General features: G+C 40.2%; 1 protein-coding gene and 1 long non-coding RNA gene across 3 annotated transcripts in view; one reads left to right on the forward strand and one right to left on the reverse strand.

The window, feature by feature from the left end:
- The window catches only part of LOC144660223 (uncharacterized), a 28514-nt gene extending 8589 nt beyond the window's left edge, over positions 1-19925 (forward strand). The window contains exons 1-2 of one of the 2 annotated variants that reach the window (XM_078520825.1): positions 18898-18969; positions 19338-19925. In XM_078520825.1, the coding sequence (XP_078376951.1) occupies positions 19346-19795 (450 nt within the window). In that variant the 5' untranslated portion in view covers positions 18898-18969; positions 19338-19345 and the 3' untranslated portion in view covers positions 19796-19925. Of the gene's footprint in view, positions 1-18897; positions 18970-19337 lie in introns of those variants that run through there. The other variant, XM_078520826.1, reaches the window with a different exon arrangement.
- Positions 1365-2108, reverse strand: LOC144660333 (uncharacterized). The gene is made up of 2 exons (XR_013572078.1): positions 1639-2108; positions 1365-1492 (listed from the first exon to the last, which is right to left on the reverse strand). It is a non-coding gene; the product is annotated as an uncharacterized LOC144660333 (long non-coding RNA).
- Positions 19926-25937: the final 6012 nt, after the last annotated feature.

Here is a 25937-nt window from a genome sequence, read left to right on the forward strand (position 1 = left end):
AGGGGGAGAAGGGTGAGTGGGAGTACCTCCCCCTCGCTCTCTCCTTCTCCGAGTGGAGGGGGAGAAGGGTGAGTGGGAGTACCTCCCCCTCGCTCTCTCCTTCTCCGAGTGGAGGGGGAGAAGGGTGAGTGGGAGTACCTCCCCCTCGCTCTCTCCTTCTCCGAGTGGAGGGGGGAGAAGGGTGAGTGGGAGTACCTCCCCCTCGCTCTCTCCTTCTCCGAGTGGAGGGGGAGAAGGGTGAGTGGGAGTACCTCCCCCTCGCTCTCTCCTTCTCCGAGTGGAGGGGGAGAAGGGTGAGTGGGAGTACCTCCCCCTCGCTCTCTCCTTCTCCGAGTGGAGGGGGAGAAGGGTGAGTGGGAGTACCTCCCCCTCGCTCTCTCCTTCTCCGAGTGGAGGGGGAGAAGGGTGAGTGGGAGTACCTCCCCCTCGCTCTCTCCTTCTCCGAGTGGAGGGGGAGAAGGGTGAGTGGGAGTACCTCCCCCTCGCTCTCTCCTTCTCCGAGTGGAGGGGGGAGAAGGGTGAGTGGGAGTACCTCCCCCTCGCTCTCTCCTTCTCCGAGTGGAGGGGGAGAAGGGTGAGTGGGAGTACCTCCCCCTCGCTCTCTCCTTCTCCGAGTGGAGGGGGAGAAGGGTGAGTGGGAGTACCTCCCCCTCGCTCTCTCCTTCTCCGAGTGGAGGGGGAGAAGGGTGAGTGGGAGTACCTCCCCCTCGCTCTCTCCTTCTCCGAGTGGAGGGGGAGAAGGGTGAGTGGGAGTACCTCCCCCTCGCTCTCTCCTTCTCCGAGTGGAGGGGGGAGAAGGGTGAGTGGGAGTACCTCCCCCTCGCTCTCTCCTTCTCCGAGTGGAGGGGGAGAAGGGTGAGTGGGAGTACCTCCCCCTCGCTCTCTCCTTCTCCGAGTGGAGGGGGAGAAGGGTGAGTGGGAGTACCTCCCCCTCGCTCTCTCCTTCTCCGAGTGGAGGGGGAGAAGGGTGAGTGGGAGTACCTCCCCCTCGCTCTCTCCTTCTCCGAGTGGAGGGGGAGAAGGGTGAGTGGGAGTACACCCTTTCTCCTCTTTTTTCTAATACCCGCCCAATTTTAAAATTAAAGTAAGTGACAAGGACACAAGTTTTTGCCGCTCTTAGCCTTTATGGCTGAGCGGCTACGTTTTTCGTTTATGTTTAGCTGCTCAAATTTTTTTAGTAGAAGGTTTGAAAGAGCATTTTATTTGCCATTTTTATTTTGCTCTTTTCACCTTCTTTACAAAGGGTAGCTTTTTAAAATGTATCTTGTGGCTTATCTTAAAGACAATTCGTGTTATCTCAATATTCTAATGTACAAAAAAAAGATACGTTAAGATTGAATATCATAGTAGTGTTTTTTTGGTCTTGTGAAAATGAGCTAACGTCGTCATGTTTTTCGGATGTGTTTTTGAAAGTTAAAGTAAGGTCAAGTAACTGTTGCGATCCTTTACTGTTCATTTCCTTGCATTTTCCCTCTCGTCTCAAGCTTTGTGCCTGTCGACAAACAAAAAGAAAATCGGTACATTGGAAAGCAAATTCGTGAACTCAAAGATGTAAGGATTTTTCTGTGAAGTTACCAACAATCTGCTGTAAATAGGTAATGTGTTGTACTTTATTTTGCTTCAAAATAAATCACTTACCCTGTGATCGATGTTTCTTGAAGGCAAGAAGTTATGCAGTTTGTAGCAATTGGATTCTTGTGATTGATACGTGCATTTCTGTGGGATTAACAGATACGTACAAATTAAGACGGAATGCGTCAGGAAATCGAGTAATATTTGTTTAAGTAAGACAAAAATCAAGTACAAAAAATAGCAGAAGAAATTTAATCCTGTTTTTATTTTTTTTCCTTTTAAAAGCTATAAAGATGTAAGTAATTATCTGTGATAACACCAACAACAATTTCTTATCAAAGCCTTAGAAAATGAATTTCAAAGTTCGCAAGAACGATGTAAACTATAGTTCTAAAACTCGTAAAATTTCATTTGTAGCTATCATCTTTTAAACGATTCTGTGGAATTCAGTGGACCTTTGAAATTTGTTTTCGATGTTTGGTGTTGTTAGAAATGATTTTTTTTGCTAAGATATTTGAAACAGTAACACAGAAGTTTGCAATTCGATTCTTTTCTGTTTAGATTTTTAACCAAAGCTAAGTGAGTTTTTAAATAGATGAGAAAGTTTCACTACTATTGATATCGCAATGGCATTTTAAAATTAATTAAACCTTCCAACAAAGTCAAGTCTAAAATTTCAATTATCCTGTGAAAGTTGATTTTTTCGTGGATTTTCTCGTACTTCCTTAATTCTTTTTCTCATTGCTTATTACTGTTCAGAAGTCATGTAAACTATTATTACTGACCCCTTTCGTATTCCTTTTACTGGAAAAAGGTACCCCTTTGATATACCTGAAAGACATGGCAAAGTCTTAGAACACGACGTTTTCTTGTCATTTTCATGTAGCGCTTAATAAACTAATAGGAAACATCTATAAATTTCAACTGTTCGAAATATTTTAATTGAGGGCCCTTTTAAAAACCTAAGTGAGAGATTTTCATACCCTTTCGTATACCTAAACTTGTGAAATCCCTACCTTTTATATACCTGAAGCCTGATAAAGGTACCCCTTTCGGGCGGAGCCTCTTCGTATAGGCCATTATAGGGAGTAATCCCCCCCGGGGGGGGGGGGGTAGTGACTGTGCCCTTGAATTGTTACCATATCCAGGCCTTGTTGTTCAAAGCAGCATTAAGTTATTCCAGTATTAGTTCACTTTGAATACAATGTGGTCAGATAATCGTTCATCTGAATTCTTTTTGTTCCACGTTGTTTAATTGGAACAGTGTGAAACTGGAATGTAAATTAAGAACGATAAACATTTTGAAACAAGATGAATAAAGCTATAAAGATAACTTGAATTTTCAGCTTTAGCCTGCTTTAAAACAACCTGTTTTTGAACACTTTGGCCTTTGTAACTTTTGTGGCAATCCAGAAATGAACGAGGCTACAACAAACAAATTTGAAAACGCCTGGAGATTACTGATTTATTTAATAGTTCAAAGTAATAAATGCTAATTGAAGAAGCAACGACATTTCGTGTTTGACGAACAAAAGTGAACTTGTGTCATGCATTCAATGTTCAAAAAATCTAAATCAGATTTAAAACTTTGCGACGACGAATGACAGAGTTAGAGTTTTTTAGCAAGTTGTACAAATTTTCTTCTTGTGTAAACGATAATGCCCCCAAACAGCTTTCGTCGACTTTTGCCACATGACTACAAAGAAACAATTACCATTATTTTGTGGATTCATTTCTCTGCCAATCACGAGTGAAAATATTTAAAGTTCATTGTTAACTGGACTGTGTTGTATTTATTCACTTTAATTCGTATCTCGTTCTTAAGTGTAGTATCCAAAAGCGATACTACTTGACAATTATGCTGTTAGATAAATAAATCTTAAATTAAACATTTTTCAAGCTATTGAATGATATTTCTCGTGTCAGGCTTTTCTGAAAGCCTGATACTCAGGCTATCTGGTTTTACGAGGATGGGCCTGCAACAGCAACTTTCGAGCAACGTTTTCACTGAAAAGTAACTTTTTACATTGGATTTTTTGGAGCAATCTTCGAGCAACTTTTTGAGAAAGTTCAAGCCTTTTTTGGGGAAATTTCGAGCAACTTGTGGGCAGCCCTAATCACAACGCATTTTCATTGGTAGATAAAAGTTTGCATTCTGCATAAGCGATACTACTTGACAATTATGCTGCTAGATAAAGAAATCTTAAATTAAACATTTTTCAAGCTATTGAATGATATTTCTCTTTACCTTCAAAGATGAGGAAAATCACTATTTCGTTTCCGAGAGTTGGTGCCGAAATTAATCTGTGTGTGAATTCAGAACGTCTTCAAACAACACTAAAAACAAAGGCAGAAAAAATACTTATTTTCACTGGATTTTCACGGGAAGTTCAGAGAAGACATTTTGGCCTGGTCACTTAATTAATCTACTTATTATTTTGGACAAATATTATTTTAATTTCACAAGACTCAAACGGAAAAGTTTTGGCTTTCCAATGCAAAGAGGTAAGATTGAAAACTGGAAGCAAAGACATAAATTTGAACTGTCAACATGAATCGGTATGATGATGAAAACGATGTTCCTATATATGTTTTTTTCCTTAATTAGTTTGTAAATGATAATTTGTGATAAAATGCATTTCAACTTTTCACGCACGCACAATGAAAAACTCACGCCACGTAACTCAAAGGACTTAAGACTTCCAAAACATCGCCCCTACCCCGAAAAACTAAGTCCCCAAAATCTCAGATCAGAGGCAGCGGAGCGTTTTGAGACGTGGAAGGCTCATCGTTCTCCAAGCCAAGCGCATACCCCACACCCCCGGGAGAACGCATCCCCCTACTCAATTTCCCACAGTTCAGACGATCCTGCTTCGTGGTGCTTTTTAGGTTGTTTTTTAGACGTTGTAGGGTAAAAAATGTACGCTCTGATGTTGCCCATGCCACAACTAATGTCAAATACAATCCTAACAGATTTCCGACCTCTCCTAGTGGCGTTTTGGGGGCAATGAATTTCATTGAAAGTCCTACAACATTATCCCTCCAAGCACGATCCTGGTAAAACGATTTGGGAAAAGTGCCCCATATGATAGCGCCCACCACATCCAAAAAGAGAACCACCGAAAAGCGTTTTGTCAAGAGATTTTTTCCTTGAGATTGTTCTTGCCGAATTGTAACAGTGTGCAAAAAATTGCACTTATGTCCAGGATTGAACACAAGTATTGTTTAATGAGTACTTCATGTTTGACTGTGTTATTTGACATTTCTATATTACTTCATATTTGACAAGTTTTGATGTGTTTTGGTGAACTTTTATTAGCAAGGACACTTTGTGATGGCTATCATGAGGAACGCGAATCTCATTAGCGTTCAATCCTGGACATATCTGAAAAAGTGCATTCTTTTCTGTGTACATCTTTGAATCTGTGCAAAGTATAGCTCAATATCGTAAGAATTCTACAAATCATTCTTTAAGTGTCCTTCTTTATATCAGCTGGTCTAACGACAAAAACCCATTAAGTTAGGCTGGGATTTTATGACGTGAAACATAAAGTTGTAAAATAAAACATTTCAAAGACACTTGGTTTCTGGACTTGATTTTTTTTTAAAAAAAATATTCATATTTATTTTAGGGCCTTTTTTCAAAATTTTAGCTAGCAGTCATTCACGTATCTAGAGCTTATGACTTTCCTTTAGTTAATAAATGATAAATTACTGATACTAGAAAAACTTGGTTTCATTCCTAATGCAAATCGTCTGGAAAGATACGTTCAATTCACTGTATATCATTGTTTTACAAACAAAACGAGTAGTAGCAAGTGCAAGCTATCTTTAGCCTTTTAATTGCATTGATCTTTGAAGTGAAAGATCATGACTTTCTTTAATTCTTGTTTAATTTGGTTGAAAAGCCATCCTCGTTCCTTGGAAATTACCAAGGGAAAAGTCCTTCGAACAAGCTGGGTTGGTTGAAAAAAGGAGTTCAAAATTACGAAAGGGATTTTTTATCATTCGAATCTAGTCTCTTCTTATTGCTGTACATTTCTTTTAATGTTATTTCTGTAAATTTGGAAGTTTATCGAGACAATATCCTTCATGAGTTTTTTCTTTTATATCACATATGCATCACCTAAATACTTAGTAGAAAAATAAATCAAAATTAACAATTTTGATACACTAGAGTTTACAAAAAAAGCAACTATATGTGATATCTATGATTTTCATTTGAATTCCACCAAATGCTTTTGTTTGGTTAAAAAACAATTTCTTTTTCGTAACTTATTCAAACACGTTTTTCGTTTTCGATCAAGACTCTGATTTAGCACTGAAAATTTAATACAACAATTTTTGACAGTCTAACTTTGACCTCCGAAAATAAAGAACTAGTCATTTTAACCCTTTCCGCCCTATATAGGCTCAAAGTAATAATTATTCTTATTGCTGATTTTCTTGCCTACATTTGTTATTATGTTGGTTCGTAGAATTTGGTAATAAATGAAGAGTAATATGAAAATTTATCAATATTGAAAAGAAACGCTTTTTATTTTGAAAATTCCGAAACTGAAATAGTAAATAACAGAGTAAATTAGAAAACTATGCTGTACTTATCTGAAATAAGATGCTTCTGAATTGTCATCTTGCGCCAGAGTCCAAGAGCTACAGATATCGCCACTTCCATCCAAAATGTTTGCACGTAGAAGACCATACACTTTATTTTCATCTCACTTTATTTTCATCTCTGTCCAACCTGGAGTAAACAAGGGAAATGTGTACCCTAGAAATTAACGATAAATGTTTCTTGTCCTTTCTGTGGTATTCTGTTGTTCGACGTTGTTGTTTTGTCTTGACAAAAACGCAGGTAGCCATAGAAATTTTTAAGCATAAAGCATCAAATTCGCGTTAATTAAATGCATGCAGGTAAACATAGCTTTTCGAAAATTACGCGTAGATTTTGTTCGCGTTGTTAAAATGCTTCGTAATATTCCTGTAATTAGGTAATTCATATTTGACATTTTGTGTTGTTTTCGCGCCTTTTATTCCTTTTCGATAATTTTCTCCTTATGATTATTCTCGACAAAATGGTTGTCTTTATTTTTAGTAATGAAAGAAAACAGGGACATTATGTTCGCTTCTCAGTCTATAATCATGGTAAATGACAAGAAAAATAAGAAAACTATAATATACTTATCTGAAAAAAGATGTTCCCAGTTGTCAACGGCGTCAGAGTCCAAGAGCTTCACAATTCGATCCAAAATAATTGCACTCAGGAGCCCAAGCACTTTTTTTTCGTACATCTTTTTTTAACCTGGAGTAAACGCATGAAATATCAACATAACTTGCTTTCCTTCTTTCTTTCAACACATTTACTTACATTTGCTTCTAAGTTTTGAATGCGGAGATGTAGTTTTATAGGCATTAGCAAGTCCCCGCTATGCGCTAAATGTTGTGTCGTTGGAACATGTCCCCTCTTGTGTAACCTTTCATGCCCAGCTAACAAATATTATTTATGTTACTCTTAAGAAATTGGTGTCACATCAAAGCGATAATGAATTGGTAAACTGAAAGACACTCGACAGTATACACTCTAGAAGTAAGAACCAAAACTCGGTTTAAAAATTGTAAACAACAAAAAAAATATACAAATTATGATTGACTTATCTGAAAGATGCTTCCAATTGTCAACTGGAGCCAGAGGCGAAGAGCGCAGGCCAGATTTTGAACGACTGCTCGAGAATTCAAGCTCTTTCTTGAAGTTACACAGCACTGATCTCTGTTCTGGCAGCTGGAGAAAACGGAGGAAACGGCATTAGTTATTGTGTATATTTTAAAGTGTAATATTTGAAAAAAATTTGCAGCGACTTTTGAAAGCGTTGGCAAATTGATCTCACATAGATATTTCTGACTTCAAGAGATTAAACAGTTCAAAAACAAACCTCAACTCTTTGAAACGGCGAGGCGCCGGGATTTGGCTCAACAGCCAAATATCCACAAAGAAATGATCAGTCTACCCTGAAACCAAGAACCAGAATTGCTGTAATACATTTCTTCAAAACTCATATCCTGCGCAAAACGAACAACAAACTACAATACACCAACATCAGCTAACTGTAATAAGCAAATTTTATACTTTCTCGCTCGATCCTAATAAGTGCTAGTAACTCTCTCAGCGTATGGAATATTTTTTTTTGGAGCGACTGCTAACAGGGTTATGAAAACTGAATGGAGTATTGCTACAAGAGTTAAAATGTACACTGAATGTATACGGCAGTGCTCCAAATGGAAAGCTACAAACTGCGAACCAACCGAAAAACTGTGAAAGGACAACATTGCGCTTGGCCAGTTGAACAGAATCATGCAGTAATTGTACTCACAGGAAAATATAAGTGTTTGGTGACCCAGTATTTCCAACAGCTTGTTAGCTCAAACGTAGCTAAACGTTTACCGCTGCGTGCTGGCCAAAGAACAACTCGGCTGAATTTCGCGAAGCAACTGTTAGTATTAGACCGTTTTAAGGCCAAAAATTAAAGGCTAGCGAAATTCCAAAAACTAAAGCTTTATACATAGTAACTAAACGAATAACACTGACACAAAGAAAGACAGAAACCGCGGACTTATCTGAAGAAAGCACATGAAGAAAGAAGTAGACCGCCGCTCGCCTCACATTTCGTACTTCAACGGACCAACTGCAAAATTATGAGTGTTTCATTTCACACTTCTTTTTATATGCGCGATCAAAATTTATTCCTCGCAGCTCCGGGAAATAATTTATGATTTTCGATTCAAACCGAAAGCATTAAGGAATTTTTCAAAAATTTTGTGAAGACTTTTATGCCTTGAATAACTTAGACAATGCTGCGAGAAAAGCACGCACATCAATCATTTATGCAAAATATTTTAAACTTCTTTTATATACGCGATTAACATTATCTCTTGTAATTACGAGAAATATGTTTGATTCAAATTGAGTGCATTTATGAGCTTTTTCAGATATTTTTGTGAAGATTTTTACGCCTTTAATAAATCAATTCAGCGAGAAAGCCGCGAGAAAGCCACGCAATCATTAATGCGGAATGTGATTTTTTGATAACCGTGAGTACAAATGTTCTGCGTATTGAATATTATGTTCCTTTTTCAGTCGATGGGAATAGCGCTCTACTTTATTTCCTTCAATAGACGCTTGACAGTGAAAGCTAGTGAAGTTCAGCGGTTTAAATTCGTTTCGCCTATAAACATATTTGCATATGATAAAATAACCTGAGTGTCAGGCTATCTGGTTTCACTTGGATGGGCCCGCAACAGCAACTTTTGAGCAACGTTTTCACTGAAAAGCAACTTTTTACATTGGATTTTTTGGAGCAACCTTCGAGCAACTTTTTGAGAAAGTTCAAGCCTTTTTTGGGGAAATTTCGAGCAACTTGTGGACAGCCCTAATCACAACGCATTTTCATTGGTAGATAAAAGTTTGCATTCTGCATAAGGGATCTCACGGCACAGGGTCTGGGAACGACGGGTTGGGTCCACATACATGACGTACCGACTAATTGCCCTTAACGGACTGTCCCACAGAGGCCAAAACAAAAAAATCTGGGCCAGAACGTCAAATTCTTCGGAAATCACGAGGCGGAGCCAAAGACAACGTGAAGTGGAAATTTAATTTATTGAATGAACTGTTTTAAGAAGCATTTATTTCATTAAAAACATGTGAAGTCAAGATGTAAAAAAAAAATTTCATTTCACGTTGTCTATGGCTTCGCCTTCCGGAGTATTATTTCGAAGTATTTCTTTGGGTGTACCCCACATGAAGTTTTCTATTGGAACACTTTTTGCTTTCTGGGGAGGGCATAGGTAATAATTTGACCAATTTCAGTGAAAATTGCAGAAATTGTCCGGCTGGTGGTACAGATCATAGTAAATCGGCAAATTTACGACCTAATTTAATATTCTAGCACATAGTTTAAAAGAAAAACAGCGTGAACTGATCGGACTCAAATTAGGTCATACTAAAGTTCGAAGACTGTTCGCTTTTGAGGACCGAGAGCTCTGATGAAAACGAATCAGGGAAATATATTTTTCAACTACATTCCAGAGGCGGTACCCGATTCTTCGATGTCGATCGAATTTGCACTCCTTGTGTAATTAATTGTATTCTATCAGGAGCTCTATGCACGAGTCTAAAACTTATACTCATACAACCGGTACCGCTCTCGTACGCTTCAAATCACCAAAAGATGATAAAAACAATCTAAACAATTCAAAAATATTTCTACTTCACTTTATTACAAATACACAGTCGAATTTTAAGTACTCATGTGGACTTTTGTATTGCGATTTATAACGGACAGAGAAACGATAGGGAAAAAGACCTAAAAAACTATTTGTCTTCTAACTGATTTTAATAAACACTATTTTGCCGGTTTCTTTCACCTGCGTACTTCCACTGTTATAGCTGACTGATTAAAATTTCGACCACAAGTAATTAACAATTAGACTACGAGCCCGAGTTTTCATGAGCAAATAGTCAACGAGGCGCAGCCGAGTTGACTATCGCTCATAGAAAACGAGGGCAGTAGTCTAATTGTTTTAGTAGAAACTCTAAAGGATTGTAGTCCACAACATACAATATTGTGCACTTTGAAGACAAAAAATAAGAAAATTTACCACTTAAAAAGCTACTCGCGCGCGCGACTGTTTTCTATCGGCGATTATAGTTCACCACTAAATTTTCTCCGATTCTGATTGGTTTAAATTGAACACGTGACGCGATAGTGCCCGTCCGCCGGAGGGCACTATCAGCCCATAGTGCCCTCCCGTGAAAAAATGCCCGGATCGATAGTGCCCGCCCGTGACTGTTTTTTGTAAACAAGCCGCCTGCAGACAAAAAAACCCAACCAAATTATTGCATTTAGTGGGTTTCTCGTCTGTTTTGTTTCGTTTGTTAAATTCGGCTCAATTGAGTTTTTTATCCTCAAAAGTAAAAATAATTTACGATGTTGTTTTGTATGTGCGCGCGGAAGAAAATTTAGTGGTGAACAATAAAAACAATAGACTCGGAAACGGATGAACCCCTGAATTTGATGTTCTAAAACTAGCATATTGCCCTCGAAGCTTCGCTTCCGGGCAAACAGCCGAACGAAGAAACAAGGCGAACACAGAACCAGCGCGGCCCGCCGAAGCAGCGCGCCCGAGCGCCAGGACGCGAGCGCCCGCGGCCGCCCAGCCCAAGAATGGCGCGAGACGGGGAAGCGCAAGGGAGCACGCGCGCGGAAAGGACCGCGATGCGAAGGCGGGCGACCCCCCAGCCACGACAGCTTGAAGGGAGTAGGATTGAAAATGTGAAGAAAGGCAGGAGCTTCACACTCAGCACGGTCGAAGCCGGCGGGTAAAGAAACCGGGAAGATAGAGCGAAGTTTCAAACTTTCAGACATTTTCTTAACAAAAAGCTTGTTTTTTGTACTGGAAATGTTAACTCGTTGATTAGGAGTGAGCAAATATAATTTTTTTACGTTTTCACTTTTGATGAGCGATGAGACTCGAACGATGAGCCTCAAGTTTAGAAAGGGTAAAATATCGCGTCTTCGTAAATTATTTGAAAATAAAAAAATGTATTACCTTGCAAGCAAATGTTTTAGGAACTTAAATAAATAACCGCGCGACTGAGACTCCACTGGAGGATTTGAAACACTCGTTGAAACTTCACAACAAAACGCAACCAAGCAAATAAACGATATCTTGCATCACTTTTTTCATTAAAACGGACTTGGTTTTATACTGAGAGCTTGCTTTTTGCCTTTTAAATGACGCCACAGGGACGTCTTCTTTAGTGAGGGTAGTTTTCTTTATCTCCATCACGATTTTCTTGGGCTAGCGGGCTTGATGACGATTCAAAATTTCCCGCGAACTTAACTACAACTACCAGAAGTCTGCGCATTTACGTCATAATGCAAATGGTCTATTGGGATAATTTCAATAATTTCGGCGGGTAAGCAGAAATGTCAATCAATTTCGGTGAATTGCCCTGTGCAATAAGAAAAAATTTTAAACTGAGAAGAATATGCTGCCTTTACAATGAATGGCTAGATATTCTAGTCTTCTCGGATAAGGACGATATTATACATTAGTATTACTTTGAAACATGTGATTGGTCGAGAGCATTCAGTCAATATACAGTAGCAGTGAACTGACATGATAACCCAATATCTGCAGCAGATATTGGGTTATCATGTTGAGTTCAAAGTCCGCCTAGTTTCCAAGCCCCTCGTCCGTGCAGTGTTAGCGCTTTCAAACTTTTGAAAATATGGCTGAGCGATTCGCCTCCGTTTCCGACGAGGAATGAAAGTTTTGATCGCGAACAAAGATTATAAAAACACCAAGAAAACAAAAACACAAGTGTAAAAATTTGAATGGTTATTTGAGGGAGAAGGACCTGGAGGAACCACATTATGTAAGTGCTTATTTTGAATTAAAGCCATTTTGCATCGGATAAACTGAAAAGTCTTCGTTTGCAAATTGTTTGAAAACGTATAATAAAACAATTATTGAATTCGGTTTTTGATGAAATCGTGAATTATCAAAACCTCGTGTCTGTGTTATCTGCCGAAGCCGAAGGCTGAGGAGATAACAGACCGGTTTGATAATTCACGATATCATGCTCAACCTCATCCAATAATTGCTTATTAACCGTAGGCCCCGTCTCCTGCATCTTCAGTGTCACGGTCAGCTGGGGACGTAATAGACTTTCAATAAAGTCCTTCGTTTTATTATGACGCGCCGGTCCAGTTCTGCAAGCGCGTGCTACGATTTTTCAAAACATTTCCTGCATTTGATTCCACATTCGTTAACTAGTTTTCGCTTCTCCTTAGGGTTCGAGTTTATATTCTAGGTGCATTGTATATAGAAGTTGTCTGCGTGCGGAAAACCACTGGCGTAGTAAGCTTTAGCTAAAGTTTAAGAGGGTCTATTGGGGTGTCAGTCCACAAACCGCCATATTTTATTCTTCCTTGACCGCAAATTGCTTTTGTTTTCTTCTGATTTAAATGTACCCGCAAACCGACACTCAAAATTGGCTTAAACCGCCAAAGCGCCAGAGCATAATAGCCGACTGGACGTGTTGCTAACTACCGACTACCGCACAATTCTTGCCTTACTCTACACCAAGAACCACAGAGCCGCCTTTTCTGCAGGCTGTTTCTCTACAACCGAAAACATTTTGAGCGTTTGAAGGGAGTGAGCGTAGGCGGCCAGCGAAAAGATAGAAAGCGAGGTTTAAGTTAGTGAACTTCGGATCACTTAAAATTACGGCTTAATACGGCTTAATACTCCAAAAGGTAACCACGTCTCCGTTTTGCGCAGTCGCGACCGAAAAAAAGGCGGCCAGCGAAAAGAAGCACGAGGTTCAAGTTGTGAACTGTCGGATCATTAAACGGATTACTCCAAAAGGTAACCATGTCTCCGTTTGGCGCTAGCCACGTACCGAAAAAAAGAGAAAGCAAAGTTCTGAAGAAGAGGGAAAAAAAAAAAACGGGGGAGAAAATATAAAAAACGAAAGTCTCAGTTAGGGACGCCAGAGAAAGAATAGAAAACGAGGAAGAAAAAAAAAAAAATAAAAATCATAAAAAAAATAAAGTAGTAGAGACGGAGTAGAAGTCCAGCCCACAGTCCCAATATAGAAAAAGAACGGCGACCCGAAAGAGCCACAGGGGAGCGGAGAGGGGAAGGAAGAGAAGCCAGCAAGCGCAGCAAAAAAAAAAAGTCTGACCCTCAAGAAAAAGAAATCAAAAGGAAAGGGAGACGCGAATGCGGAGAGAAGAGGATCTCTCTCTCTTATCAGAAAGTCGTCTGAAGAACAGAGCCCAGAAGTCTGACAGTATGGGACTACACAACAAGCGAGAGAGACACCCACGAAGGCTGAGCGGACTAGAAGGGGTAGCGCAAAAAAGAAAATGGAATGCCATAGTTCCACTGCCGCAACGGGAAACAGCCAGAAAAAAAGAAATAGACAAAAGACAAAATCACGCGCCCCAACACTAAAGAAGAATCGGAGAGCAGAAAGAAACACGAAGATACTAAAAAAGGTCTCTTTCTATAGAAAAGAGGAAAAGTAGTATAAGGGAGGAAAGATAAAAAGAAAGAAAATAAAAAAAAGCAAAAAAAAAAATAAAAAATAAAAAAAAATCCCAAAGGAGACGAGGGTAGAGGGGGGGGGGAGGGGGCGCAGCCCCCCCAGGAGGGCAAAACGAGAACGGGACAAGGAGAGAAAAAAAGACCGCAAAAAAAAACGAGAAAACTCAGAACGCGGGGGACCAGAGACGGAAAAAGCCGAACGCAAAGGTAAAAGCAAAAAAAGAGCAAAAACCCCAAAATAATAATAAATAAAAAAAAATCCAAAAAAAGGATCAGTGAACACGGGCGCGAAAAAAGAACGTAGCAAGAGGACCATCCCGCTGTCCACGATGCTTCGCAACCAGCCTTGGGCACAAGGTCCCGCCCCCCAAGGCGGGCCCGCGTAGATACAAAGAGAAGAAAGGAACAAGCACGAATCAAGATACTATGTTACGTGTCGATCCAAGTGCAGCCGAAAAAAGCTAAAAGTAAAAAAAAAAAGAGAGAGAAACGACAAACAGGCAAAAAAAAAAAAAAAAAGAACGTAGGACACCCCAGATAATGTTTGAAAAGAAAAGGGGGGGGGAGCGGAAGAGAGAGAGGGATGGTTGTTGGGAGGAAGGGAGGGGAGGACGGGGCAAGGCAGCCCGGAAGGGAAGACCCGAGGAAGAAACCGAGGAAGCACCCGCAAGACGCACGACCGAAAAAAGAAAATTAAAATCGACACCAAAGGAAAAAAAAAAGAAAAAAAAAAGGAAGAAAGCACAAAAAGGAAAAATAGAAAAAAAAAAGTGTGCCCAGGAAGAAAAAGGAAAAGAAAAAAGAAAGGCAATAACCACACTCGCGAATCAACAACAAACTTCCCGACATTTTCAAAAACCCTACGCACGTGTCTGCCACCGATTATCTTACGAGAGTCCTATAAAAAACGAAAAGAAAAGAAAAAAAAAAAGAAAAGAGGGAAAAAAAAGAAGGAGAAAAAGAAAGAAAGAAAGAAGTCCAGAAAGAAGGGAAGAAGAGAGAAGACAACGTGCAAAAGAACGCCAGCGAAGAAGTAAACGAGAAAAGTGCGATAGAAGACAGCGGAACATCGCCAAAGCCAATAGTGTGCCCACAGCCCGCGCGCTCGTCCCGAGCCGAGTCGACGACAAGGAATCAAAAGGAAGGAGTACTGCGTAACTGCGAATATCCAATCCGTGCAGTGTTGCCAGCTATGCCCAAGGACCCAAGATTGCCAGCTCCATCGCCCGCTGTTGCTGTAGCTACTGTGGTACCAGCATCAGGCTCCCCCAAGTCTGCGAGGTTTCACCAGCTGTCAACGTTCGCTAGACAAGAACAATAGCCTCAACAGGCTAGCGGACGCCAATAATTCTGCGCATCCAAGCTTTTTGAGAGCGATGCGAGCTAGAACCGGCCAGTTGCGCCACCCCCGCCACAGAGCGCTCCTCCAACAGCAGAGAGAATCGTAGAAATCCCAAAGGACAGGAGGAGACCAAACCGGCAAAAGCGCCCGCGACGAACCCGCCACCTGGGAGTGGACATTGTGATGCCAGAGCGCGCGCGAGAGCGGGTCAGAGAGGGAAGCGTCGGAGAGAGAGAGCGAAGACCACCCCAGCAAGACGGGACAAAAATGAAAATGGTAGTGGCTGCAAGGGGGAGTTAGCGGGTTGGTTCCGTAATTTTTGCGGGAAAGGGATGGGGTTCCCTTAATCACGAGGAGAGGTTAGCAATGGTTAGTCTAGGTGCTCCATGAAATGATTCGTTTGTGATGAACGGGCGGAGATCAGAGTCAGACAGAGTTTTCCGCTTTTTGTCTGCTTCCAGGTTAGATGATTTCAGTCCGTTGGCCGAATTGGAAAAGAAAAGCACCGGGTCCTTTCGCAGGAAGGGATGCGTGTCGGAGTCGATCGTTGAGCGGATAGTTCGGCTGGTAATTAGTTTCATGTTTTTAGATTTGGAAGTTCTGTGTGTTGGGAGGAGTATTATTATTAATTTAAAGAAGACCCCTGGTGATTGTATGAGGTCTACAAGGCTTAGTGCACAAATAAAGACAAACTGTATTTAAGAAATACTTCTACATCAATAAAAATCGAGCTGATTTGATGTATTTGTGCGTTTGCTAATAAATAAATGTATTTTTTATGGTTTTCACATTTGACGAATTCTTTAACTTAAGTTTGTTAAAAAGAAATTCCGTTGGAGAACTTGTTAAAGAAACTTGGAACTGTGACTTTCTTAGCAAAGGGTTCTCTTGTCCAGAAGATCACAGCTGGTGAGAGCAAGATTTTTTAAAACGAACGCCACAATTGGACGCTATATAATTGTTTCAACTGAGATTAACGAGCAAAGTTATAACAATACTACAATAGACATAACTACATTAGCTCAAAGCGGAATGACTAAGTTTTCCAGTCGAGGTCACGTGTTAGGCATGGCGTTGTTTACGATGAACACGTTTAATCAACATGAACGCCACAATTAATCCGTGACTTTGGACCTTTTGTGAAAAGTGCATCGAGGCGTGTTGTATTATTGTGATTGGCTGTTGAAGACTGTAAAACAACAGTACAACACGCAATGCAGTTAGACACGTTTACTATAAACAAGACCTCGTTCAGAGCATAGCTTCTGCTGTTCAACTTCGAAGACGAAAACCATCGCTGCCTTAGTTGCGCAATTTGCAATGGAGAATGGCAAAGGACATCAACACCGTTGCAAAAAAGGAGTCAGTTATGAGGAAGCCATGAACCAGGCATTGAGTGAAATCTTTCAAAATCTCAAGGAGATTCAAGAGGACACTAGAAAGCAAAGAGAGAAAGCGAGTCTTGGGCGAAGGAGAGTGAGTGCTCCCGCTACAGCGCTTAGAGAAACAACAGCAACTTTTAAACAACCGAAAAAAGAACTTGACAGAAAATTGTCTTCAACCCTACCGGCTGCGACTTCGGTGACTTTGTCGACCATGCATTGGGTATTGCAGTGTTTTGAAGAAGAGGAAGACGTTGGAGTGGCTGATTCAAGTTTTGGCTTCCTGAACAATTATTGAGGAATTTGTGGGTGATTCAGATAGACTTGAATTTTCGAACTGGGTGCATGTCTTGTCCTTGCAAGATAAAACATTATTCACTGATGACGATTCGGTGTGGGCTTTGCACATTAGTTTCGAGGGATTAAAGTGAAAACTCACCAAGTCACGAAACCCCATGTTCAGTCGTATGAACTCTTGGTAGGACCTAAATTTCTCATTCACGAGTTTAATACAGGCGAAACCTTACCAGAGAACTTTGTTAATTCTTTCAGTGCGAAAGCAATGTAAATAACTCTACGAACATCAATAGATGTTATCAAAGCTGCTGTATATGGCTTTTATATCCCTGCGATAACTTATCATCATTGAAAAGTTGAAGACAGTTTAATTGAAGTTATTTCAGACAAGTTGTTTTGTTTGAATAGGATTTTTCTCTTTGGAGTTCACAAGAATTAGAAATATTAGGGAAAGGAAATATTTTCAAATCGCCAGGCGTTTAATAACAAAAGGGTTTGCTCGTGCTTGAGCTCACGCACGCTAAAACGCCAGAGGGCAGATTAGAGTTAACTGCAGTCTTTCCAGCCGAGTAAATCATTCTGGAAACAGCACTGATTGTAAATAGATAAAAATAGAGTGACTTGACCTAAAAGAAGTATATTTTCTGGAATATATATTAATGTATAATATAATGGAAAATTCATTAAAGCTTTATTGACTGGAGTAAATGACCCAAAATATTATCTGCTGCGTTGTGGGGATTTAGAAGAACTGAAATGACATTAGGGTTAAATAAATAAGAAAATATCTCGGACAAATTATAAATGGGATTAAATAGTTTATAACTATGATATTATCTGTGTATGTCAGATTTGTGGCCTTAACATGTATGACCCTTTTACGCGGCATTGCGAAACATCAAAAAAGACAGCGCCATGTTTAACATTTTAAGTGATTATAAACTTTAAATAATTAAAACAAACCAAGGTGCAAGTCATTTGCAAAAAAAAACTGGGCTGCCAGCAGAACCTTTTTGTAATCGAAATGCCAATTTTTTTAGTCACCGAATTTTTTGTTAGTACTTTGTTAGTTTTCTTTATTGAACTCGTGTTAAATCTTTTATGAGGTTGCTGTGGTTTACGTTTCGTGGTGTAATTATTATAAGGAGCACTTGATTCGCTTCAGTAATTTTTTAAAATCAACCGGCTCTCCTGTAAGTTTTTTTTTCTTTTCAGACTTTTCAGTGTCTCTTGAAAGTTGAAAGTACTTTTTCACTGGCTCATCTTAACTTCACTTTGTAATGTCATAAAACCGGCACGCTACGAAATATATGAACCACTGACCATATGTTAATAACTTTGGAGAACAAACATGTGTTTTTTTGCCGGTGCCAATTACATGCACGTGAGAGAAATAGAGCAATAAATGAAACCACTTGAGATACATCATAATAGCAGGGGTCTCCTGACCACCACCCCCCCCCCCCCACTCCCACTTACAACAGAAATGTAGCGCGTGACATGCCTGTGTGGGAGTGGGAGGGGAGGGAAAGACAGGTATACTAGCAATCTTAATTTGGTCGCTACACCATAAAATTCCCACAATTATCCACCCTCCCCTTTGAAAATAACCCTCCCAATTCTGAAACTTTAAACCCTCAAGACATAGCCAATCCTTCATCAAAAATCAGCGAAAGGATCACAACCGAGCTGCGTCAAATTTGACAAAACTTAGTCACAGATTAGTCCTTTTACCCACCAGTCAGTAACAAACTCACTATCACCAAAAGAAAATGTATTTCTCTTGCTATAAGAGAACATGCAGACCTTCGAACACTCGTGTATAGAGCTAGCAAAATTTAATTAACGAAATATTCCCGCCTTTTAATCAAAGATACCTGGCGTGAGATTATTCTTATGGATAAAATTTAAGGAATGTAAATTTCCTTGGAAGCAAGTGCTAGTGGCATACATTTGTTTATCGAACTTAGTCTGTCTTGACATTGTCAACTTTCATTGGTAAAACCTTTAGGAAATATCAATTTGACTCCACGCCAAGTTCTCCTCGGCGTTACTGGGAATGGTCCCAAAAATCCCGCGAACCGGAATATGCTCGCAATAAACAAAATTATACTCGGTGATGTTAAATTAGTTAGCCGTGTAGTTTTGTTCTCCGTGAAATATTTTAAAAGGAAACTTTAATCCTTTCAGATTTTGTCACAAAGAAGCTTTTATTCCATAGAAGCAGAAACCGCAACCTGTATATGCTTCATTGAACAGGTAACTAAAGAAACCTCACGACTGAATTTGTCAGAAATACAATATCTTTATTTCTTGGACACAAGCTTTCCTCTAAAAATTGCTATAGAATTTATTCCATCGCATTAAGTGTAAAATTTTAGTTCTAGTTTTAGTAAGGGTGTAGTCTGCGATAAAACAAATTCGTGACTCACTGGGAAAATTTTATGAACGCTGAAATCCGTGACCAGCTTTCAAAACGGGCTGCGCATGATGTGATTGGCTCTGGAAAAAACATTAATAATACATCACACGCAAAATCCCTAGGCTCTCTGAAGTTCATAGTTCATGTTGGAAGGTGTAGAGCTCAATTTTTGGTAAATATTTCGGTCGATTTTTTGTTGTTGCAGAATTTAAAATGAATGGCACTAAACAATGGAAGAGTCCACACAAGAATCACAAGAATGGAGTGAAATTTGAAGAGGCTATGGAACAAGCTTTTACTGAGATCTTTCAGAATCTCAAAGTGATTGATGAGGGCGCTAAAAAGCAAAGAGAAAAATTAGATCTACAGCGAAGAAGAGGAAGTGCTCCTGCTACAATGCTTAGAGAAACGGCAAGAACTTTTAAACAACCGAGAAAGAAACTCGAAAGAACTATTTCGACACCGCCAGCAGCTGCTTCAACTTCGTCAGCTATTCAGCAACCTGTGAACAGAGACTCTATTGTGGAAAAGCGCGCGAAGCAAAAATCAGCGTGGGAAGCGGACCGCGGAGGAAATGGAACGGAGAAAGAATGTTTCCACCCTCGCCTCAGTTCCCCAAAGGCTCGGTCAGTTCGTCGGGTTTTCTGTATCGAAGATGACTAAAGAAGATGGCCAGCACTAGTAATTGTTTTAGCTTCGTCTCACTAAAGTTCTTATTGCGGTGGGCTTTGCAGTGCTTTGAAGACCAAGATGTTGGACGATTTCATTTAAAATCTGGATGTGATTAAACTCGTTTCTCTGAAAAGAGTGACGTAATTCATGTCTCTTTTTAAAGACTTGCGGGGACCTCTATTGAACATAAAACTATCGATAAACTAATTTATAGTAATACTCTGCTCAGTGGTCATCCGCGTACCCAGGGTCTTCCTTCCCTTCAAGCGTGCGCAGAAGGAACGAAGACTAGAGGTACGCCGGAGAATGCTCAGTTGTGCTTACGTCCGTTCTCGTCCCAGAGCCGCTTGTCCCTATTAGCCAGTTGGGCCTTTGCACGAGAAATAGGGGGCTCTGGGGACACATAACCTGATAGGGTAGATTTTGACGCCGCCCCACCCCGCCACCACTGGATCCCGCAATCTGAGGAGGTGACGGGTGGGGGGGGGGGAGAGGGGGGAGGGACCGGCATTCATTTTGACAAAGGCTATCAGTTAAAATCTAGCCAATTAGGTATACTGTTTTAAAATCTCTTATAATAAAGGGATTTCGAAACGGTCGATTGTTGATTTGACTGATTTGGCAATAAAATCATGTGTCTCCAGAGCCACCCGTTTTTCGTGCAAAGGCTATGAGGCTAAGAGGGACATGCGGCTCTTGGGACGACAATGGTCTAAGTCCCAACTGTTTGAGTTAATCGCATTCCCAGCGGGGTGTTTCCCTTGGTAATTTGGAAGCGGCGGTTGCAAGGTATTGTGGTAAAATGTACAGCCGCCATCATTTTCCGTATACCGTAAAATTCCGGTTATAAGCACCCCCACTTATAAGCCCCCCATGTTATAGGCCCATCTACCTGGAAACAAAAAAATACATCCGATTATAAGCCCCCCCCCCCGGATATAAGCCCCCCTCTACCGGATGACAGTACTGAACAGGGCTAAATGTTGCTTTGATTATCGTGCGTTTTAAACTTAAAACGTATTTCGATCAACACTCCCGTAGCTCTTTTCGAAACGATTTTTCCATTCCGCTTATAAGCCATTCCGGATATAAGCCCCTCCGCTTATAAGCCCACCCAAAACCCCTTACGAAGTTGTATAAGCCCAGGGCTTATAACCGGAATTCTACGGTATGGCGAATTTCTCCTCGCCGTGAAGATGATCGATACACGAGCTTTTGTACAGTGGACGGCTACACATTGACTGCCAGCGATGGTCATCTTTGTTTACGTAACAACAAAAAACGAGAGTACATGAAAATATGAACACTGAAATTTCTACAACAAACGTATTAAGGAGTCTCTCTCCCCCCCTTTCCTCGCTAAAAGGTACTACGATCACCAAGGACCTCCCAGGGAGGGGATGCACGCTTTCTGGATCCCTAAAAATTCTTATTCATCGAAGTTCCCATTAATAGTAAAGGTATGCTTTGTTTCCTCAAAATAAACCAAAAAAAATATCCCTTGTTCCCTTGAAATAAATTAATGTGTTCCCCTTGATTCCCCAAGGGAGGTGGGAGGTCCCCATAACTTCCTTCACTGTCGTATAGGAGTCCATCCCGGGGCTTCACTTTCCATGGACTTGACCTTGAAATAAAGTTCCTATAGCCCTGGAGGCAAGGGCAATGCAGTAAAAACGAGTGCTTATTAGATCCTGAAGGTATTTAACAATGAACAAAGAACTATACCGACAACAGATTTTAATCACCAGACAGAAAAAAAACGTAGTTCCGACAACATTATTCAAGGACTTAAACTTAGACATTCCGGTAAAGAATGAGCTTTTGTCTTTTGACAAGCTTCGTTGGTTTTGTTTTCAAACAGTTTCACTCCAGTAAGATATGCGTGCCTCTGCCGTAGGAGACACGTGGATTATTGCATGCCCGCGCGGTATATAATCAGGAAGAAACCGGCACCAAACGTGTAAAGCTGTAGCATTACGTATTTTTACCTGACTTTTGTTTTAATTTTTTCATGAAGTTTATTTTTTTTTTTTTTATCTCTGTGCACCTAAATGAAACAGCCTCCGTCCCCCCCCCCCCCCCATCCCCGCCCTCTCTGGATATTTAAAAAGAGACGTGGATCATTGCACGCCCGCGCGGTAAACAGTCAGCGAGAAACCGACAACAAACATATAAAGCTGTAGCAATACGTACTTTAATCACTTTATTTGATGTTTTGTTATTAAGTATATTTCATTTATCTCGAGGGCTTATAAACCGGCGTGATAATTTGTGAACTTATGATACAAACATAACTGAGTGATATAACAAGTGGTTTAACACAGAACCTTAGTTCCTACTTTTCTCAAATCCTCAGTGCGAAATTCAAAGAGAACAATGCTATTCAAACAAATTGAGCATCGCTCAGCATAAATTCAGCTCAAATATATTTGTTATACAGCCATAAATCAACTTAGTGTATGCCACACGCGGTGCCCCTATTCAATCGCTTATCGCAAGCCATGACATTGCAACATCCACTGAAGCAGAGAATTGTCCCGACTCTTACATGTGTTTTTTGACAAGCAAAAACGATATTTACAAGCCTCAAAATTGAATGTTTGTTGTTATAGTATGTTAATTAATCTTGAACCAATCTGTGGTTTTCACGTCAAAAATCGTTCGGTGTAAGACCACAGATTTATGGACCTTTGAAGTGTCCGGACTGAATCCTTTACGTCCTTTACCAAGATGGCCAGTTCTAAGGTTCTTCTTGCAACATACGGACGTCATTCTATATTTTCGTTCTGTCTTCCAGGACACGGTTGAAATCAATAGTTTCTAAGCCCTCCGCCTCCTCCTCAAAACACTGCAAAACCCAGTGCGCAGTTGACAAAGTTGAGGAAGGGGTTGGTGCGGACAATTTTCTTACAGGTTCAATCTTCGGTTGCTGTGAAGTTGTTTTCGTTGTTGAGGCAGCAGGAGCGCTAACTCTCCTTCTTCTCTGAAGAGCCACCTTCTCTCTTTGCTTTTTAGTGTCTTCTTTAATCATTTTGAGATTCTGAAAGATTTCGCTAAAAGCTTGATTCATAGCCTCTTCATAATTCACTTCTCTCTTAACTCGAGCTTGCCGTCCTTTTCCGCTAGTCATGATAAACGACGGGACCGCGACCAAAAGTAAAGTATTGTTCCAAAACACACACGAAATATTTCCAAACGTTCAGCTGCACGCCTTGTTACTTACGAAATGAACTTCGGAGAAAATTATTGAGCACATATAAAGGATAGAGCCCCCGGCATAATTATGTGTTCCGATGTTTCTGGACAGCCAATCCCATCATGCGTAGCACGCCTACAAGAGTCACGATTTACATCGTTCGTGCCAATATTTTAAATTTTCTCACGTTATTTTTGTTCTTTTCAAGTACACCCTCTCCGAAACGTGAGTAGTCGAGTCTTAAGTCAAGCGAGTTGAGCCGGTATTTTCGATTATCTTTCAATTTCATCGTTCACTGGAGCGTATGGAAACTGAACTCATTCACATGTACGTTCAGGAACTAATTTCCTTTTACAATGAGTTTTTTCATGCAGAACAACGCCAAAACATACATTAATATTAAATCGGTCCTGAATAAGTCAGGGAATAAAGATATTTTTTCCGTTTGACTAAAGGCATAGCGCATCTCAAAATATTTGCCCTCTTTTATAACGGAAACGCATAACCCGCGTCCAGACGAATTGCGTCTGCGGTTTTTTGTGTCTAGCGTAAAGACCGGACCCGGCCTCAAGAGTCCTCATGGGCTCGTTGGGGTTGGTTGAGGGGGGGGTAAAGACCGGACGTCGGAACTAACAGACACGTTACGTTAAGCCCTGAGTTCTTCTCTTGATGCAATATATCAAACACGAGCGACAGTGTTTCATCGGGATATCCAAACACCGAGAAGAGAGTTGAAAATATGACGCGCAGCGGAGTATTTTTGACGAAAATTCGAGGTGTTTTGATAGCCGATGAAACAATGTAACCAGTGCCTTTGTGGGTCACCTTGTCTTCATACCTTTTTCAGTTTTTTTTTTCTTGATTTGTTAGTATCCTTAAATGTCACGACATTGCTGTTTTTAATTGCTCTTAATTTTTTATTATTATTATTATTTTTTTTCAGTTGCTCACACAGGTTGACTCACACACAACAAAAGAAAGAGAAAACAGCACGAAGAAAGGGACGACAAAAGAAGAAAAGAGGAACAAACACAAGAAGAGAGGAACAAACAAGGAGAAAAAAACGGGCAACGCAGACGTAAAAGAAAAAAAAAATAGGTAACAGAAAAAAAGACTTTTTTCTTTTCTTTTTTTCTTGTCTTCAACTTTACTAGTTATATTTTTATGTTACAGGCCTCTGTCACAATGTGACGCCAAAATCGACGAATTCCAACCACATTTTTTTCGATAAATTCCAGTGAGAAGGTACAACATGTGGAGTTTTCCTTTTGAATTGTTAGCATATGTTTAAAAACCAGTTAGGCAAGGCATAAGCAAAATATCAAATGTTTACAATAAAGTTTATTCCCCGAGTAAAGGGTGCCAGATGTCTTGCCCTGAAAAGCATCACTTTTGACAGAATACAAACAAATAATCGGTCAAACATTGAGACAAACAAACAAACAAACAAACAAACAAACAAGGCTTATGACAAACATAACTATTGTTAATTACAGTAATTAGCTGAGTGGAGGGTCTGTTATAGGGGGTCGTTCAGTCCGCAGACCGCCATATTTTTGACCCTTTTTTTCTTCCTAGACCGCAAATTTCTTTTATTTTCTCCTTAAGACCAAGAAAATCGGCTCAATCCAGACCGCGAGAGTACAACAGGCCCTCTAGGTGGAGCGCTAAATAAGTATCAGTAAAATACAGCGAACTGATCTGACACAGTTGCAATATGTTAACGGAATGATTCTACAAGTGGTTCTATACAGTTTTCCTAGATACAGCACTTAAGAAATCCAACTGGAGATCAATCATATTAGAGCAAACTGATATTAGACGGCAAAAAAATTGACGCAAAAGTATTTATTATACAGTGAGATATCAATGTGTGCCACACGCAGAGCCCGAACTTGATCGAATATCGCCCGGTCATGACACTGCAATTTATTAGCATGCAAACAAAGAATATATTAACAAAAGGTCCTTCGCATCGCACTTTTAAAAATAAACTAATTGGATATTTATAGCTCTCTATTATCAAAACTCTAACTTGTACTCAGCTTTTGTTCACCGCTTAATCTCAAAAAAAAAAAAATGTGTCGCATTGTGGATTTCACGTAAGAAATTCCTTAGGTGAAATGTCCGCACCGGCTTAGTCCTAACAAAATTTGTTGCCAAGAATGGAAATTTAAAGGTTCTATTCAATCATCTGCTGTGCGGATTTGATATTATGCTTTCATTAAATCATCCAGGAAACTTAAGTTAAATTCAACCGGTTCAAAATTCTCCTCCAGTTCTTCTTCAAAGCACTCCAACCAAGGCATTGTTGACAAAGTTAAATCAGGGAGCAGTGTTGGCCTGGATATTTTTCTAACAAAATCTTTTCTTAGTTGCTTAAAAGTTGTAGTCGTTTCTGTGGTTTCTGTCATCGTTCTAGCAGGGGCGCTAACTCGTCTTCTTCTCGGAGGGCCTGCATCCTCTTTTTGTTTTTTAGAGACTTTTTCAATCTCATCGTCGTTGCAATCAAAACCGATATCAACTTGGTCAATGTTGAGCTCCTCTTCCGCCAAGGACTGCAATGAAGGCAAGGGCGACAAAGCCGGAGAATTTATTTCAGAAAATTTTCTTCCGCGCAATTCTTTTATCGGTTGCTTGAAAGTTGTCTCAGCGGTTTCTATAAGTGTTTTTACAGGAGCGCTGACTCGCCTTCTTCTGGGTTGAAGATCTACGTTCTCTATTTGCTTCTCAAAGTCTTCTTCAATCACTTTGTCGACAGAGCTTAAACCGATATCAACCTGCTCAATGTTGACCAAGGACGGCAACGAAGACACGGTCTTCAAAGCTGGAGTAGTTATCACGGCAAATTTTCTTTTCATTTCTTGTTGGGGCTGTTCAAAAGCTGTTGTTGTTTCTTCAGCTTCTCTAAGCGGTACCCAAGCTGCAGGAGCACTG

Source organism: Oculina patagonica, chromosome 7, assembly GCF_052425735.1.
Source record: "Oculina patagonica isolate OP01 chromosome 7, crgOcupat, whole genome shotgun sequence".
NCBI classification, from domain to species: Eukaryota; Metazoa; Cnidaria; class Anthozoa; order Scleractinia; family Oculinidae; genus Oculina; species Oculina patagonica.